Raw genomic sequence first — 19467 nt, 5'->3', positions numbered from 1 at the left:
AAAAAAAAAAAAAACTAAGAATTCAATAACAAGTATGTATAGCGCATACTAACTTAATATTTAGGATTAAATGCGCAAGTCAATTGCGCATAACATAGATACATTGCACAAATGAAGTTTCTGAAAGAAAGTACAATTCTATCTAACACGGAAAACAAAATACTTTCAAACACACCCAATCATTAGCGTACGAAAATGATTGATCGACAGCTTTTAGTAACTGAAGAAGTATTAAAATAATAACATGGTTATGGGTAAATGTATTAGAAAAAGTGGGTATTTTCAAAATTGAGTTTGAGACATATGGGTAGAATAGAATTCCTCCCTATATTCAAATGAAAAATTGTGCATCTATGCATAAAATTAATAAATTTTGGCTAGGTGTCACATTTAATAATTATTCGAAATAGTGCAGATTGGACCATTTAAATGGTTCCAATATTCTGTGCTACAGCCAGAAAAAATGCATTTCCAGCTACATAACCAGAAAAAAGAAAATACTCCCTTGGTCCCATGAAGCATGACACACTTCTTTTCGACACGGGAATTAAGAAATTGGTATTTTGTGTGTATCAACACGGGAATTAAGAAATTCGTATTTTGTGTGTAAAATGCGGTAGGTGAAAAAGTGAAAATGTGAATAAAGAGTAAATTTTTTGTCATTTTTAGAAACGTGTCATGCTTCGTGGGACAGACCAAAAAAGAAACCGTGTCATACTTCGTGGGACGGAGGGAGTAATAAAATTAACATTAAAGTATAAATATTGACCAAAATTATTCTCTAATTTATTTCAGAAAATCAAACCTGTTACTGTTAATGTCTCAAATCCAGCCCAAATTGGAGGATCATTGGAACCCGGCCCATTATAATTTGGGTAGGGTTTATTGTGATCATATCTATATTATATATTAAAAAGAATTAATTCAATACATTTCTTATGTATCCATAAGTATTACTATATTGATTTTTTTTTTCAAAAAAGTAGTACTCCCTCCGTCCAACGAATCTAGAGTCATTTCTTTTAGTGTTAATAGGCAAAAATGCCATTTTCTTATAAACACTTGTAAAAATGCCCACTTTCACTTATGAAAGTGGGCATTTTTACAAGTGTTTATAAGAAAAGGGCATTTTTGCAAATGCCTCTTTCTTTTAGGCACGAAAATTAAGAAGTGATAAAGTAGAAAAGCACACAATTAATTAAGATAAGTTTAATTAGAATTCCTTATTTTTTCGTACATAGAATTGATACAAGATTTGTGGGACGACTAAAAAAGAAAATTGACTCAAAATTCGTGGGACGAATGGGGTATTATATATTGAATTTGAATCAGATTTCAGATCAATCTATATTGATCCAATGCTTCTATTATGTTGTTAGTAGATATCAATATTTTTAGATCGAGTCCTAGATGACCTTTTTTTTTTTTTTTAAGAATTACAAGAGATATCTAATATATAATCAAATCATTAACTAGCATGCAGACGAGACCTCTACACCACACAAAATGTGGAAAATAATTATCCGCACGCAGGTGGAAAAACTACCTGCACGCATGCAGCATTGAACCCAAGACTTCTCACAAAGGAGAGTCTTTAGGTATCTCAATTTTACCACTTGAGCTAGGCCTCGCCGGCATGACTCTTGAAATAACTAATTTTTAGATATGTTTAAAGATTCATGCTTAGAACCTATTATACGGCCAAAATAAATGGAAATTATTCTCATTATATCGATCATAAATTAGAAATCTAAAATCGAGGTTATAGTCCGAAGTAATATATGATAATTTATCTAAAGCTAATGACATACTCAAGAAGTAGAAAAAATAAATGAAGCTAAGGAAATTAAGATAGTGAGGTACGGTGGAAGCAGGGGCGCCGCCGCCGCCACTACTCACACACCATTTGGACCACCGCTTCTCCGCCACAGTCCGCCGCCTCTCATTTATGAGCATGCAGTTCATTGCATATGGGCAAAAATTCTTGGTTAAATAAAAACAAAATCTTTGTTTAATTTGTTTTATTTCTTTTTAAATGTAACAAAATTTCAATGCAAAGCAAATTTTTTATGGGACCTTGAAAGATCTTGTTGGGACCTCGTAATATTCCTTACTCGTCTCTTTCTCTTTGTTCTTTTCTCCAAATTAATTTTCCTTGCAATTCTTATAAAAATTCAAAAATAAAAATGCTAAAATAAACTTATATTTGAAGGATGAATTATTATAAAATACTAATACGCTCGTGTGCGTGTGTGTGTGCAATAATTTAAAAAAATAGCACTGTAATAGCGAATAATTAATGGAAAATCTTTAGATGCTATATAGACCAAATTTAAATGGGACATTTGCAAAAAATTTAAATTATACAAGTATACTAATGCTATCTCAGCACGCAAACTATATCTTGCAACAAATTAATTAAAATTGATTGTTAAAATAAAGTATAGCTAGAAGTAGGGTTGTAGCAAATTGAATTAAATGATACCCTATTCCTAATTAATTGATTAAGTTGTTTTCTTCACCCTACATGATAACTATAATAAAAAACATTTCCAATCTTTTTGAGTTTCGATTGGTTAATTAATTAAATGCATATACACATACATGTAAATGATTCAATAATATTATAATTAGAATTCACCATATATCGACATAAACATGCATGAACGAATGATATAATATAAAAAAAAAAACAGTGGATTGTCACGTTTTACTATTCAAGTTCTAAGTTTAGAGCCAATGGTCTAATTAAATCATTGATTTCAAATGTAAATATTTTCCTTTCCAACTAGTACTTATAGTCTTATATAAATCATGCATCTAATATATATTTCCACATAAAGTTATCAAATTATCGGGGACGTCGTGTCGATCGGGCATGAGCCCATCGGCCAGACGGACCCGATCGACCCGAATTTCTTTCGGGTATCTTAAAATTATGTCAAAATTTTGGATAAGGTCGGACCATTTTTGACACCTTTACTAACATATAGCACTATATGCTAAAAAAATCACAAATTAAAAGATAGAGTTAGACACAAATCTTGAAAAAAAGTCTCTTGTGATACAGAAAATCGGATCAACGCCATAATAATGATTTCCAGAATCTCAGCCGTATACTTTTTATACACTATGATAACAGATTTCCACCAGACTTTATTTGAATTTTTCATACATAATTTACTATTTATATATATATCTTCACTATATATATATTGAGTCACACTTTTCCTTCATCCATTCCACGTTTCTTTTATGTTCGTTTCTTGTTTTATCTTCCAATATCAGCTGAAGATTCTTTGCAGAAGTTTTGGGTTTTTGGCATTTTTTTTCATTTTCATTTTTCTAGAAATTAAAATGGCCAAAATTAATGGTGAGTTTTCACCATGTTTGGATTCAAATGAAGTTCATGTTCTTGCCGTGGACGACAGTCTTGTTGATCGGAAATTCATCGAAAAATTGCTAAGACTCACTTCTTGCAAAGGTAGCGACATCGAAATTTTATTTTCTAAATATATTATGGTAATTAAATTAATTGTGTAACATTTTTTTGAGATTTTATTGCAGTGACAGCGGTGGATAGTGGGAGAAGAGCATTGCAGTATTTAGGTCTACATGAAGAGGAAGGCTCTACAAATTATAATGTGAATTAAAAAAATATATACTACTATGATTTATTTAGCTAGTGATTTAATTTTTATGGTGTTGATTCATTTTTATTTTTCCAGGAGATAAAAGTGGATCTGATTATTACAGATTATTGCATGCCTGGAATGACTGGCTTTGAGTTGCTGAAAAAGATCAAGGTTGGTTAATTAATTAATTTATTAATTAATTTGGTCGAATTCTTTTTAATTAAATGTATCTAATTCTTGACCTACATAATTAAATCGATGGACCAGATGGTGAAAATTGTTTTTTTTAATGGTTTAATTATATTTTCATCTCATTTTTCAATAAAATACGAGACTGAAATACGATATAATCTGGACAGGGATCCTCGACTTTTAAAGAAACACCAGTTGTGATCATGTCATCAGAGAACATTTTGGCTCGGATTGACAGGTAATAATCTGCCTAAATTAATTTAATTAGTAGCAATTAATATATTCAAATCTTATGTCGACAGCAAATTGTTTAAAAAAAATCTTACCAATCTGTCAACATCATTGAATATGGCATTGTAATCTTTTCTGCCAAATTATATTAAAACTAACTAGATAACAAAATAAACATTTGGTACAAACATTATGCTTTAGGTTATTTTTATTTTTTATTTTATCTTTTGTCATTCTTTTCTTATTTGAATATCTATGCATATGTGTACGAGATTTTATATTTATACTAAATCTCGTATTTCATTATTTACAAGATGCTTTGAAGAGGGTGCCGAAGACTTCATAGTGAAGCCCGTGAAACTGTCTGACGTGGAACGATTGAAAAGATCTATGCAGGGACGAGGATAGGATTTTCAAAATGAACGAAAAAAGTTATACTCCTATATATTTTTTTTTATTTAGAAATATAATTGAACGGACAAAATACAACTTAAATATTATATCTAGTGAATGTTGCTAGGAAGGTTCTCACATTTTCATTTTCAATTGGATTTCATTTCATGTAGAATATGTGTAATAATTCTACCATCATAACTTAAATATTATATCTAGTGAATGTTGCTAGGAAGGATCTCACATTTTCATTTTCAATTGGATTTCATTTCATGTAGAATATGTGTATATTATTCTACCATCATATTCTTCACAACACGATCTTTAATAGAATTTTATATTTAAAATTATAAGTTATCCCCTTTTACTTTTTTTTCTAAATTACACAAACATATATAGTGGTAGGGGCCGAGTTGGGGTGAGCCCAAGCACCCCCAAACAAACTCTTTTTTTTCTTCTTCTTAAATTTAACCTCATAAAAAAATTGATTTTTACATCCTTTATAGCCGAAAATTTTCGACTCTCCAAATTATATTTGTATTTCTCGTTACAAAAAAAAATAAAAGTACAGAAAGCAGCTTGAAGCTATAAAATTTATATTCTGAAAAAATCACAGCAAATAACAATAGCCTTTGTATTACAAAGCCTCTATATGTGGTCACATAAATAAGTATAATACTATATTTACATATGAATCTTTTATACAATAAATCGATTAAAAAAAATATCACTGCAGTATAAATGACTAAGATATATAACAGCTCAATGTCCACGTAATCGGACACGTGGCACGAACGCCCTTCAGTCGTGCCGCGCTAGTAGTTGCTGACGGAGCTCGTTGTCGGGATCATCCTGCAAAATTTCATTCAAAATAAGCCGATTAATGACATACTATTCTTATCCGAATCACAACTCGTTAGATCGTCTGATACAAGATTGACGTACCTTGCTGACGGAGCTCGTTGTCGGGATCATCCTGCAAAATTTCATTCAAAATAAACCGATTAATGACATACTATTCTTATCCGAATCACAACTCGTTAGATCGTCTGACACAAGATTCACGTGCCTTTTTGACGCGCGATTTCGTCGTTTGATCCTTATAGAAAGAAGGCAAAGGCTTGGCCTTGAAATTGAGGCTCTTTCTCAATTTCCTAATCTCAGACTCTTTCTCTTCCTGGATCAAATTTGCCTCTTTGAGTTACACTTCATTTGTAGATAAAAAGATAAAAGAAGCATCATTTTGATTCATGGTGAAATAATGTGACACTATTATCCTCCTCAAATAAGGAAATAACTCATACAAACTAGATAGTTAATTAGTTTACCTTTGATTTTGCACAAAGTTGAGCGTTTTCTGCTGCTCTAGCGACGGATTTCGCCTCCAAATTCTTCAAAAACTGCGCGAAATTCACTAGAATCACTCGAACGAGCAACCAACACGAGCGTAGTAGACATCAAAAACGCGATAAACAGCACGAAGCAACGAAGCAAAGATGAATGCAAGCTACCTCTTTCCTTTTCTCAGCTCTTTCATCGCTTCTGAAGCTAATGGCAGACGAGGCAGCACCATTCGCGTTCCTCCTATCCATCTCCGGAGGTTTTGATCTTGTTCCAGCTCGACTCCTTCGTGCAGACGCCTTCTCAGCATCATTCCTTGTTCTACACGAAAAAAAAAAGAATGGATCACAAGTGAGTGATCTAGGTCAAGTTTTTGTAGCTAGCACTATATATGTGTGAGGATGTAGATCACATACCCTTCGTCTCCCTTCTTACGAAGGGGAGGAGTCGAGACCCTCGCCTCCGATGCAGTAGGCGTCGCCTGCAAAGGTTATAACACAGCAAATTCAAAACTTTCCAACACCATATGCACCAAGAGTAACTCAAGAAATCATTGTTTCAAGCATCATTAGGTCACCTTCTTCGGAGTGCTGGATTTGGTGTTGCTGCAAGATCCATCCACGCGATTCTTGAACGTCTTGAATGCTCGTCTGATGATGTCCTTATCCCCCATCTTCTCCATCATCAACGGCTTCCTAGCCGTGGGCTGAGCAGGGGAGGAGCTCGGATCCAAGATGAGAGACGTGTGCAACGACTTGGATGCTCCTCTCTTGCCTTTGGCCATCGCCTCTGATCCATTCACTCTCTTCACCAAGGACGCTGGTGGTGGTGGTGGTGGCGCCGCCTTGAAATGCTTAGGAGTCGAAGATGGCAAAGGTTTCGTCTGAACCCTAGTCGAACCCGCCTTCAAAAAACAGAGAGAAACTAACTTAGACTCACCAGATCAGAAACATCAGTCTGAAATTTGTTTGCAGTAGAAAAAAAAGGAGCTCTGAATTTCAACCTTTTGAGCTACACTCCTTGCGTTCGACTTAGGGGTCGTTTGCTTCGCGCCTTTGGGCCTCCCCGGAGGCCTGTCCGCCTCACACGAAGCAGCTTCAACACCGGCATTAGGTTCAAGCTCGACTGCATCCTTACCTTCTCCTTCCCTAACTCCGTCTAGGAAGCCATCCGTCGTGGATTCCTGCTTACTAGAATCATCAAAACCATCATCTTCTTTCGCCTCGTTACCAGAAGATGCATCAGCTGCCTCTGCAGCAGCCTCAACTGATCTCTCACCATTGGAGAAAGACGGACCTAATTCTGCATCAAAACTCTGCACGCAATCGCCATTGCTCGACTCATCTAAGCTACGAGCAGCAGGGACCATCGGCTTCTCCTCCTCCTCCTCCTCCTCCTCCTCAGCTTTCCGAGCAGCAATCTTCTTGTAGTGAGCCTCGAAATAGGCCTTCTTCTGAGCTACTGAGCCGGGAGTCGAGAGGCTCCCGACTTCCTCCAAATACTTGTTCGGAGAAAACGACGACCACTTCTCCCATGAAAGAACATCATTCTCAAATCTACCAAATGAGACAGACACATCCAATCCACCACTAGCCTTAAACGACTCATCCATCTGTATATATCAGAAACAGCTCAACTTTATTCAAGAATCAAATCCAAACTCAAGCAATTTTTACCAACACAATGCTGAATATGTGACTCACATTTCACCAATCTATTGCTACATATTCAAGAATGCAACACTCAAGAATCTTTCTGATTAAATCATGAACTAAATTATGTGTAACATTTCAAGAATATCTCAACTAAATCATTACACTAACACTTCAACAATCTAGTGCAACATGTGAAAGAATACTAAATTCAAGAATCAAATCAAACCTAAACCAAAAACCTTAACACTAAATTATGAGTAGCGTTTCAAGAATCTATTGCGAATCTAATCAAATCGAAACTAAACAATAACATCAGGAATGTATTGCAGGCATGTGTATGGATACTAAATTCAAGAATCTAATCAAATCTATAACACTGGATTATGAGTTACACTTCAAGAATCTAGTGCAACATATGCAAGGATACTAAATTCAAGAATCTAATCAAATCAAAACCAAACTTTAACACTAAATTATGAGAAACACTTCAAGAATCTATTGCCACATGTGCAAGAATACTGAATTCAAGAATCTAATCAAATCGAAACTAAAACATAACACTAAATCATGAGTAACACTTCAAGAATCTATTGCAACATGTGCAAGAATACTAAATTCAAGAACCTAATCAAAATCGAAACTTTACCTCTTTCCCACCAAGATACTAAATTAAGACAAACATTTCAAGAATCTATTGCAGCACATGTATACTAGAACAAACAATCAGAAACAAAATCCAAATAAATTGAACAAAACCAACTACTTAAAGGGCAACATCAGCACACCTTCTCCTCGGCAGTTGGCATTTCAACCAAAGATTCACCCATTGATCCTCCAAGATAACTGAATATTATTCAGAAAGCTACAAGAGATACAACTATACATACAACATTTTGAGGCAAAAATGGGCAAATTATGATTGCGTAGACTAGCTGCAAAATAAGAAAGCTGTATTGAATTCAGACAAGGAGATGGTAGGAGGCTGCAGCCAATCAAAACAAGGCCATGTGCTGTGTTTTAGGACACCAACAATTATCCATAAAAGCTCTTTTATTACAGCAATAACTGTCAGTTTCTGGTGCTTCTGGAAAGTACTGAAAATCAGTACCTTAATCATCAGCACTGAAACAAGGAATGCACAAGTGAAAAAGTTGAATGAATCATAATGCAAAAATATCAGAATGTGCAGAAAATAGGCTTTTCATCTTTTCATCTTTTTCCTTTTTTTCCCTTTAATATTCTTAAAGCATAAACTTTTCAAAAGATGACAGAAAAGGGTCAGTGAAAATGCCAAAAAGATTGGATTTTTTTATCCTTTTTATAATAATTTCGTTCATGCAAAAGGGGGTCCGGTGAAGAGTTGCTAACGTTGTAAGAAAAAAAAATTACAGAAAATTGGGTAGTTAATTAACTATTGTACCTAAAAAAGATAATTATATTATGAAGTAAAACAACAAGACTTTCAAGATTGAAGATAATGATGATGCTGGTTTAGATAGAGATGGTTTGAAGGCCCCCACCAGAAGAAGAATGCATTGCATTTGCAGTGAGAGATAGAGAGAGAGAGAGAGGCACGTGAGACATCTTCCAGCTCAATAATGCAGGGGAGGTGGGGCACGTGTGGAGCCTTTGAAAATTTAATTTTGATTTTGATGAAAAATTTAGCCGTGGAAAATACAACATCTATTTAAATCCACACATATTGAATACCAATTATTAATGTAGTGTTGTTTAATTTATTTCATTGCCACTAACAAAAGAATCAAGAATTTCACATGCATTGTTTGGTTGGTTTCAATATATACACCTTAGAGTATTTATTTGTTAAGATTAATTGTCGAATGATACATAAATTTTTCAGTCAATTTAAGAAATAAAGGAGGACAAAGTTAGGCACACGAGATGTTCTTGATTTTAAATCACAGATTTCTCTTGATATTACAAAGAATAGTTGGAAATTTGAGGATCTCGTTGAATAATTGCATTTAGATTTGATGATGATTATAGTTTGTTTGCATGTGATATTGCTCACGGATTTACTCATCATCTTTGACAGCATTTTTCCCACTTCTCACCACCGTATATTACATTTATTTCAAGTCACAATCTAGATTTCAATTTATTATTTCTTTGATTGGATCATTGTATATGAGTATTATGGGAATATGACATTTCGAATTAGAATAAAATCAAGCCGAATACCGTGGTGCTCAAGTTTAATTTACTTAATATTGAGTCGAGCCTCGAGCTCGAGCTTTATTTTCAAAATACTTCGAGTTCCACAAACTTATTCGAATTTAACGAACTTAAATGAACTTTCTAAATTTGAAATTATAATTATTTATTCATAATAAAATAATATATTAATTTTTTTAATATAAAAAATAGAGTTAATTAAAAACTTAATACAATTATTACTAATTATAGAGTATGAAATTATAAATTGTACCCACTAATAATTGTATATTTTTAAGTTAAACTACTTAATGAACTTATTCATGAATTATTGAGCCGAACATGCTTAAATACTCAACAAGAAATTGGGCAGAAAAAAGAAATTCAAATTAAAGAATGGGAAATTGGGTCGAAGTTACTATCAGCTTCCTAACTCAAAAATGGCCCAATATTATTGACTTCAAATATTAGTGAAAGGGTATTCATGGCCTATGGGCCAAAACAAATCATTTTAAAGATCAATTCTTCAAATCACAACAAAATGAAGTAAACTTTAGGTCCAAACCACCCAATAAAAATGTGAAAATGATGCTCTAAAATTACATACAACACTTTGAATTTGAATAACACATGGTATGAAACAACTACTGTGTAAAAAAGTTAATACTAGTATGTAAACTGAACTTTAACAAATTCTCATTTTTATATATTAGCTTTAAAAATTTTATTAAAATTATTTAACTATTAATTTTTTTCTCATTTTACATATTTATCAAATTTTTGGCCAAACTTTGGGCCTAAATCGACCTTGTTTCTATCTAATCATATAATACAACCCCCATTCTATTTTCACATGGTTATAATTATGTCATGGAAAGCGAGTATATTTATGCTGTCACCACGATGAAAAATGGACGAATATGCAAAATGAGAAAAGGTTAAAGTTCATTTGCAAAATGAGAATTTTGTTGAAAATTCAATAATTTATATTCGATTTAACCTATATTAAATGCGACTTTGTTATGCCAAATTCTTGAAACCATATTTAGGGGTGAGCATTCGATTATATGGTTCGATTTTTGCTAAAACCAAATCAAACCATATTTTAGTTCGATTTTTTAAAAAAAAAACCGAACCGAATCGAAAAACCGAATTAATCCGAAGAAAACTGAAATTTTCGAAAAAAAAAACCGAAAAAACCGAAATTTTCAAAAAAAAACTATAAAATTTTAAAAAATATTATAAGTTAGATAGTATAAAATTATAATTAAAATATTATTTATATATATATATATATATATATTATAAATATAATTCAGTTTTTCGGTTTTGTTCGGTTTTAAAAAATCCGAACCGAACCGAAAAACCGAAATTTTATGGAAAAAAAAAACCCGAACCGAATCGAAAAATCAAAAAAACCGAACTATATATTTTAAAATTTCGATTTGGATCGGTTCGGTTATTCGGTTTCGGATTTTTTGCTCACCCCTAACCATATTCCCTAGATTCTTCACATTGCTCTTTCTTTCCCTTTCGGTCGAATGCGATATCAAAAAGTGTATCCCTATTGCATTTGATAAGTCTAATTATTTTTATTCAATTTACACATTCTCTTTAATCTTCTTGAAACCATATTCCCTAAATTCTTCATATTGCTATTTCTTTCCCTTTCGGTCGAATGCGATATCAAAAAGTGTATCCCTATCGCATTTGATCGAAAGGGAAAGAAAGAGCAATATGAAGAATCTAGGAAATATGGTTTCAAGAAGATTAAAGAGAATGCGTAAATTAAATAAAAATAAGATTTATAATTTTTTTAAAGTTAAATATTACTACGTTCTATAAAAATGAATCATTTTTAATGGGATGATCCATAATAAAAATAGTTTTTTTTAGCGTGAGGGAGGGAGTAGCATACAACGTTAAATGATTCGATTTGATTGAGATAAGACGCCACCTTTCTTACATTTATTTTACTTGTTTTTTAGTAGTTTATTATAGGAAATTCAAGTTTGGTTGAGGGTGGCCACGTAATTGTAAATGACTTCCACAACAAATATGGACTTTATTATGCTCATAAATTGACGTCCCAACTGTCACGTTTTGTTTTCAATTGCTTTAATCACACACACACATATTTATATACGAGCGGTTCAACTTCAAATTAAAATAAGAACATTTTTCAATCATTATAATTAAATTTATGATTTTGTTGAATAAATTAATAGTTCATGAGCCGAATCTCATAGGTGACGACCACATTTTCTATTTTTTCAATACGAAATCATAATTATTTCATAATAAACTCATTATATACGATAAGTTTTTATTCATATTCATATAAATTTTCACAACCTCTTTATCATGAGATTGTTACCTACCAACTAAATCACTTTATCATACATTGAGAAATATATGTATCTTTGCTGGCATTGGGTGTTAATCAAAATACTATATTCGTGCTTAATGACATTTCCGAGTAGGAAATATACATAAAAAATTTATAACTTTTCTGTGTATATAAAAATTATTTTTGATTGGATCCGAGCAATAAAATGGATTTTTTTTAATATAATTATGTTCAGATTTACGAGGGCACATCTTCATCTCTTGGGACTGTTGAATTCTTGGTTCTGCAAAATGAGTTTAATGCTTATTAAACCTTGAAAAATTAAAATTTAAAATAAAATAAAATAAAATAAAAATAAAGTTGTGTTAATTACGCCACAGATGAAAAGTGTAAACGCGGCAAAGAGACTTTGTTGTTATTGGTTGTTTTTTAATTTGAGGAAATAAATTTAACTGTAGATGTCAACACATTCTAAGAAAATTTATTACTCCCTCCGTCCCAAAATAAGTTCCTCTTTGGGGACGGCACGAGTTTTAAGGGAAAGTGGTAAAGTGTATTGATAGTAGAGAAAAATATGTGATAATTAGTATTGAGAATGGTGAAAAGGTGAAAAAGTGTTATAATTAGTATTGAGAATGGTGAAAAAGTGAAAAGTAAGAATAAATAAAGTATTATTAGTGGTGGGGTAGTTGTCCAAAAATGGAAAGAAAGAAAGAGGAACTTATTTGGGGGACGTCCCAAAAAGGAAAAGAGGAACTTATTTCAGGGACGGAGGGAGTATTATTATTATTATTATTATTGCCACGCAAAACCTTGAAATTCAAGACAGTGGAGTTTTTTTTTTTTTTTTTTTCAAATATATAATGAAATTGCAATAAACCAATCACGAAACTAGATTCGAGCTCTCTAGCTGTATTAATTGTCTTATTAAAAATAAATTATTTTATTTGTATCTAATAAGGGGAAGCATGTGATGAAACTTCAATTCGAGGAATTTTGGAACATTTTATATACAAGTAAAGAATAAAGAAAATACTACTTGCTAAAATTGAATATGTCAACAACCTCAATGACAGGTTATGACATGTGACTGGTTTTTTTAATCCTTTTCTCCATATTTATTTAAAAAAAAAAAGACAAAAGACCCAAAGCTGAAGATGGGTTGCAACCTTCTTTATAAATAGTCCGCTTATAAATTTAATCTGTGTAATTGTGCCTACACTCTTTATCCGACACTAATTTACCTGTAATGGTAAAAAAAAATTAAATAATATATTATCCCATAATAGCATCGAATTTGTTGAATAAAAACTGCCTAAAGAAGTCGTCTCAAAAATCAAGAAATTTGCAAATTGGATCATATTTAGCCCCAAGCAGTAAAACCGAAGAAATAAATTAATATTAATAATTAAAATTCTGACATGCAAATTCATAATCCAATAAGAATTGAAAAAGGGAATTGCGTATCTAGACAAACGACACCGTCTGACATGTTTCCTAAAATATTTCCATAAAAGTACTTGGTTGAGTAAAATGGGGCCAATTGCAGTTTATCAGAACCCGTGGGGCACATTATTAATTAAAAGGAATTATTCAGAGAATCCTATGCAGCTGAACCAAAACTTGTTATCCTGCTCACATTCTTAATTTATCATTTTGAATTACCTAATTTGGATTAATGGCTACATTTGATATTTGTAAAATCACTCACTTGTATAAAATATTTTAACTGATGGATAAAAAAAGTCCTTAAAATTGATAAAATTTTACGTACGTAAAAATCAATGACATTCTGAGTGTTGGAAATATTTTTTGTCCCTTCATTTAAAATTTGATGGTTTTAACATGTTTTTTTTTAAATTAATATTTTTACATATGCACGGATAATTTTAATTTCACCATTAATATTAAGCACTCGTTTCGTAATCATATTTAGTAATGGATTAATTAATAAAAGTAATATAATGAATAGAGTAATAAATAGTTGTTGTATCATTAAGATTAATTGTCTCATAAGTGATGTGATGTTAATTTTCAAAGAGGAATAGAGAAGTAATAGATGACCTTGATTTTATCCCCAACCCTTTTGATTAATAATATGAGTATCAAACACATCTTTCGTGCATGTTTGATAGGCCTTATCTAGGGCTTATAAGGCCTATCAAACATGCACGAAAGTTGTTCAAAATATGTATATGTGTGTGAAAGAAAATGAAACACGATTCAAACGAAAAGGTATTGAAGTTTGTATGAGTAGCTTGTTCGTGATTTGGATTTGGGTGTTTTTGTATGTAATAAAAATGAGTTTGAAAGATCTCCTATTTAGGTGTGTGGAGAATCCTAAGATCCTAAAGATGGGGAGCTTGAAAGAAATTGAATGCTACAATTTGTTTTTCATGGAATTGACTTTGAGTATTTGTAGGGATTTTGATGTACGGATGTATTGCTCTAAGCAATGATATAAATCGTGATTTTAGGTAGCAAAAATTATGGATATTCCTATATAATGGATGAAGTTGTTACAATTATAACATAATTAGATTTGTCGGAGATCTATGTACAAAATGAGGATCATTTACTTGGTCCTAATATTTCCCCCAAAATCAAAGAAAACCAATTTGAAAGAATCAAATCAAGGGTTATTTCATACATTTGTAAGAACTAATTACACGATATAAGATTTATCCTTGATTTTTCTTAGAGAAATTCATAGCTATTATTAAGCTTCATACAATGAATTCGACCTCACAAAACTTTGGTCAATCTAAGATTTTGTAATGAATTGAAAGATTCATTTTTCCTAAATATAGACAAAGCATTAACCGCTCTTCTATTTTAATTACTTTATTCTATTTTGTACATGTAAAATCAAATCGCAAAATTCCCAAAACTCAAAATTTTATCATTGCCACAAAAATTAGAGCATCATCCTATAATCCATCAATATCAAACCATGAATAACAACAACACGAAAAATATTGCTCCCTCCGTCCCATTGATATTGTCTTATTTTTCTTTTTGAATTGTTTCATTGATTTTATCATGTTTATATATTTGGTAATAATTTTACATTACAAATAATATGACCTCACACTTTTACATATTTTTACTACACTAATTATACTCTCTTTAATAAATTGTGTTAAAAAAATGGGATAAGTCTAATGGGACTGAGGAAGTACTCCCTCCGTCCCACAAAGCATGACTCGGTTTTTTTTTGTCTCACGAAGCTTGATCTGTTTCTGAAAATGGCAAAAAATTTATCCTTTATTCACCTTTTCACTTTTTCACCTATCACATTTAACACAGAATATCAATTTTTTAATTCTCGCGCCGAGAAAAACTGGGTCATGATTCATGGAACGAATGGAGTAGCATTCACATATTCGAAACCTCAAACTATTCATAGCCAAAGTAAATTTAGGCGAAGCCAACAAAGCTAATTACTATGGTTTTGGGGCAAAAAGACAGAAAATATTTTTCAGAAAAAAAGAAATGGATAAAATTGGATAAATAAAAATATGTTGGGCGGAAAAGGACACGTGATCACGTGGCGGCGGTGCATTGTGCCAGACAGACTTTATAGCAGCCGTCAACGTCACTCTGCTGGCGCAGACCTCATTTCCCAGCTGGCACCACTCAATAAATATTCCCTTCTTTTATTTTTCTTTTTACTGAATTTAATTTTTTTCAGTTCTGCTCTTTATATTTATAGCCTCTGATTGCGTATTTATTTTCTGAAAAGTGTACATATTTGAATGGTCAAATATGTGAAATATATATATATATATATATATATATATATATATATATATATATATATATATTCTTTATCAATTTCATCATTAAATAACGATTAACTTAATTATTACATTAATATACATAATTATATATATATATATATAATTAATATGTTTAAAGAATTTATATATATAAATTAATTAACCAAAATATGGAGTCTATCAATAAATTTTCTTTTTAATCCTTAATAGATTATGTACATATTTGCCTATTATTTATTTAAAGATAATCAATTTAGATATAAAATCACCACATATCTTATGATAATATATGTGTGTGGATATGTATTAAAATGAGATAGTCAAATTAAATATATCTAACTCTAATATAATTTGTGATTATAAAAATTGAATTATAATAATAAAATATAAAAGTATTGCACTATTTGTGGACGTTGAATGATGCAAATATATCATTTACAAAATATTATTTTAAAAATAGAGCAGCCAACAGGCAACAACCAAAAGTTTTTAACTAATTATTCTAACATAAAATCCTGAACTTCCACGTATTTAGTCACCAAATTTCTTTATTTCTTTATTCCCAAAAATTAGCAACTACCAACCGCTGCAAATAAAGAAATTCAATCAAGTTCACCGGCGCGTGGGCGATTTAATCAACTCACCCTTCATCAGCCGGCGCGTGGGTATCCCGCACACTGTTCTTTTTTTTTTTTTTTAATTCGAATTTTAATGCCGTAATTAGAGTGTGTTGAAATAATTTAATTTATTGAAGAAATAATTTGTTTGTGATTTTGTTTGTTATTTAATGCCTCTGTCTATCTGTAAACCGCGTCTGATTTGAATATATTTTTCAGTGTGTATTAAAATCGATACCGCGTTTATATATATACGTGTATGTATGTATGTATATATCGCCATCCAGACATTAGCTGTCTGCTGCAACCATTTCTCTCTCTACCAATCTCTCTCTCTTCTTCTTCTTCTTCCCCAAAATGAGTTTCCATTATTAGCTCGAAACCTCCACATATATAGCATCAAAGTCCAAAGATCAACTCAACACTGACACTCAAATTACATACATTCAGATTCAGATTCATTCATATATATATAGCGAGAGACAGAAACAGAGAAAGAAAGAGAGAGAGAGAGAGAGAGTCCAATTGTTATGATTCTTCTTCCGAAATTAATCGCCGCGGCGGCCGGGATCCTCATTCTCCTCCTCCTCCGGGCGCCGGAGTGCGGCGCCATCCGCGCCTTCCCCGACGGCGTCGGCGGATTCGCCGAGGCGCCGGAGTACCGCAACGGCGAGGGCTGCGCCGCGGCGGCGGCGCCGTCGGCGTCGTGCGATCCCTCGCTGGTGCACGTGGCGATGACGCTGGACTCGGAGTACCTCCGCGGCACGGTGGCGGCGGTGCACTCGGTCCTCCGCCACGCGTCGTGCCCGGAGCGCGTCTCCCTGCACTTCGTCGCGGCGGAGTTCGATCCGGCGACGCCGCGCGACCTCACGCGCCTGGTGCGCGCCATCTTCCCCTCCCTCCGCTTCAAGGTGTACATCTTCCGCGAGGACGCCGTGATAAACCTCATCTCCTCCTCCGTCCGCGCCGCCCTCGAGAACCCGCTCAACTACGCCCGCAGCTATCTGGGGGAATTGCTCGACCCGTGCGTGAAGCGGGTCATTTATCTGGATTCGGATCTGGTCCTCGTCGACGACGTGGCGAAGCTCTGGGAGATCGAGTTAACCGGAAATCGGGTCATCGGGGCTCCGGAATACTGCCACGCGAATTTCACCAAGTACTTCACGGACGGGTTCTGGTCCGACCCGGTCCTGAGCCGGGCGTTCGGGTCGGGTAAAAAACCGTGCTATTTCAACACGGGGGTGATGGTGATGGATTTGGAGCGGTGGAGGGAGGGGCATTTTCGGAATAAAATCGAGAATTGGATGGAACTGCAGCGGAGGAAACGGATATACGAGCTGGGGTCGCTGCCCCCTTTTTTGCTGGTGTTTGGTGGTGACGTGGAGCCCATCGATCATAGGTGGAATCAGCATGGGTTGGGGGGCGACAACGTGGCGGGATCGTGTAGGGCGCTGCATCCTGGTCCAGTGAGCCTGCTGCACTGGAGCGGGAAGGGGAAGCCGTGGGTGCGGCTCGACGAGAGGAGGCCGTGCCCGTTGGATCATCTCTGGGCGCCCTACGATTTGTACACGTGGCGGGGGAAGGTACAACGCGGCCAGCGCGAGGAACAACGATTGGGATTCGTGGGGTATTCGAGCTATTTCTTTTGATTATAGTTTTTTTTTTTTTGTTGGAGTAGTGATTCTTTGATTAGATCCGCTTGTTGTACAGACGATGGATTCAGATTTTTTGATTTTTGTTAGTAATTTTTTTTTGTTTTTTTAATTGAAGAAAAGATGGGGAAATTGTGGGATGGGGTTTCCTTGGATTTGAGGAACCAATTTTGGGAGATTAGATTCTTCTTGTAGTTATGAATATTCATGAATAACATTTACTTGTTCTTTCATTATTATTGCCCTCTCTCTCTCTCTCTCATTAACTCTCTCATTAAAGAGTGAATGATTTTTTGAGTGATCTAATTTGTAAGCTAATTTAGATGATTGGGTACTACATTGTTTGTTAATAATTGAAATGAGAAATTAATGTTGTTTGTAACGTGCCAAAGTGTGTGTGAAGGTCTAATAATTGAAAAAATGGAATTAATTTGTTTTGTAACGTGCCAAAGTGTGTATGAAGGTGATGGTTTGGTAACAATTTGGATCATCAAATGGGGCATTGTGGAGTTGACAATGATTAAAAGTTAAGAAAAAGGGTAAGTATGAGTTGGTTAGGTTTGCTTTAAAAAAAATAATAAAAAAATAATAATAATAACAATGAAGTGTTAGGAATAAGCCACGGCCATCTCATGAATCTTCCATGAAATTCTCGAGTTTACAAGTCAATAAATTTAGGATCCACAAAATAAGTCAAGGTCTAGTTCTATGATTATATTTAAGGAAAAAGTATCAAATAAGCCTCTATCATAGTGATCCTTATCACATTTAGATTTCTATAATCGAAGTTGGACCAATTAAACCCTCAAAGTGCCTAAGTTTTAACAATAGGGCCCTCCGCCCTAACGGCGGTTTAACACCGTTAAGATTTTTTTATTTTTTTTAAAATATCGCCAGCAGCGCCGCAATCCTCTATCTTCCCCCGGCGGCACTGCCTGGAAAAACCCCCCCAACCGCGCCGTCGCCATCCCTGGCCCACGCGGTCTCCCCTGCTTCGGCAGCATCCTCACCCTCCGCCGCGGCCGCGCGCATCGCTCCCTCGCCTCCACCGCCTCCGCCCTCAACGCCACCGGCCTCGCGCACCGCTCCCTCGGCCCACCCCGTCTACCGCCCCGCTCCGCAGCCGCACATCGTCACATCGTTCAGCCTCTCCCTGCCCGGAACCGAATCCGCGACTGCACCCGCCGTGATGGATTCGGATCTCGATCCTCAGCCGCAATGGGCGGCGGAGAAGCACTTTTTCAGCGCGGAATTTATGGGTGTGATGCAGGAGATTATAAGGAAGGAGGTGAGGAATTATATGGTGGGGATGGAGATGGAGAAGAAGGGGCAGTACATGCAGAGTGATGCGATGATGATTAATAGCGTAATTAAGCGGATGAGGATGAGCAAGGTTGATTGAATCCAAGAGGGGGGAAATTGAGATGTTGTTTTCCATGTTTTT

At 34.3% G+C, this 19467-nt stretch overlaps 4 protein-coding genes across 6 annotated transcripts; 3 read left to right on the top strand and 1 right to left on the bottom strand.

Moving 5' to 3' along the window:
- Window positions 1–2960: 2960 nt before the first annotated feature.
- LOC131025261 (two-component response regulator ARR3-like) lies at window positions 2961–4709 on the top strand. The gene is made up of 5 exons (XM_057954939.1): window positions 2961–3484; window positions 3568–3644; window positions 3729–3806; window positions 3995–4065; window positions 4373–4709. Exons 1-5 carry the CDS (start codon window positions 3256–3258, stop codon window positions 4464–4466), a joined length of 549 nt encoding a protein of 182 aa, XP_057810922.1. The 5' UTR covers window positions 2961–3255; the 3' UTR covers window positions 4467–4709.
- Window positions 4710–5030: 321 nt separating this feature from the next.
- On the bottom strand, window positions 5031–9012 carry LOC131025260 (protein WVD2-like 7). Of its 3 annotated transcripts, XM_057954937.1 has the most exons (9): window positions 8233–9012; window positions 6796–7404; window positions 6370–6696; window positions 6209–6273; window positions 5963–6113; window positions 5780–5851; window positions 5521–5628; window positions 5397–5427; window positions 5031–5303 (listed from the first exon to the last, which is right to left on the bottom strand). In XM_057954937.1, the coding sequence occupies exons 1-9, from the start codon at window positions 8272–8274 to the stop codon at window positions 5299–5301; spliced, it is 1410 nt and encodes a 469-aa protein (XP_057810920.1). In that variant the 5' UTR covers window positions 8275–9012; the 3' UTR covers window positions 5031–5298. The 3 variants fall into 3 exon arrangements, with proteins under 3 accessions (XP_057810920.1, XP_057810919.1, XP_057810921.1); XM_057954936.1 differs by having other exon boundaries at window positions 5031–5628; window positions 8233–8974; XM_057954938.1 differs by lacking the exons at window positions 5031–5303; window positions 5397–5427 and having other exon boundaries at window positions 5517–5657; window positions 8233–8974.
- A 7264-nt stretch (window positions 9013–16276) lies between these two features.
- Window positions 16277–18256, top strand: LOC131025259 (probable galacturonosyltransferase-like 9). The gene has a single exon (XM_057954934.1). The coding sequence runs from the start codon at window positions 16902–16904 to the stop codon at window positions 18018–18020; it is 1119 nt and encodes a 372-aa protein (XP_057810917.1). The 5' UTR covers window positions 16277–16901; the 3' UTR covers window positions 18021–18256.
- Window positions 18147–19425, top strand: LOC131026158 (classical arabinogalactan protein 4-like). Its single transcript, XM_057955926.1, has 2 exons — window positions 18147–18214; window positions 18921–19425. The coding sequence occupies exons 1-2, from the start codon at window positions 18147–18149 to the stop codon at window positions 19423–19425; spliced, it is 573 nt and encodes a 190-aa protein (XP_057811909.1).
- The last annotated feature ends 42 nt before the right edge of the window (window positions 19426–19467 follow it).

Source organism: Salvia miltiorrhiza, chromosome 5 (assembly GCF_028751815.1).
Source record: "Salvia miltiorrhiza cultivar Shanhuang (shh) chromosome 5, IMPLAD_Smil_shh, whole genome shotgun sequence".
Classification (NCBI taxonomy): domain Eukaryota; kingdom Viridiplantae; phylum Streptophyta; class Magnoliopsida; order Lamiales; family Lamiaceae; genus Salvia; species Salvia miltiorrhiza.
The sequence above is the reverse complement of the archived record's forward strand: the minus strand, read 5'-3'. Positions and strand labels throughout refer to the sequence as shown.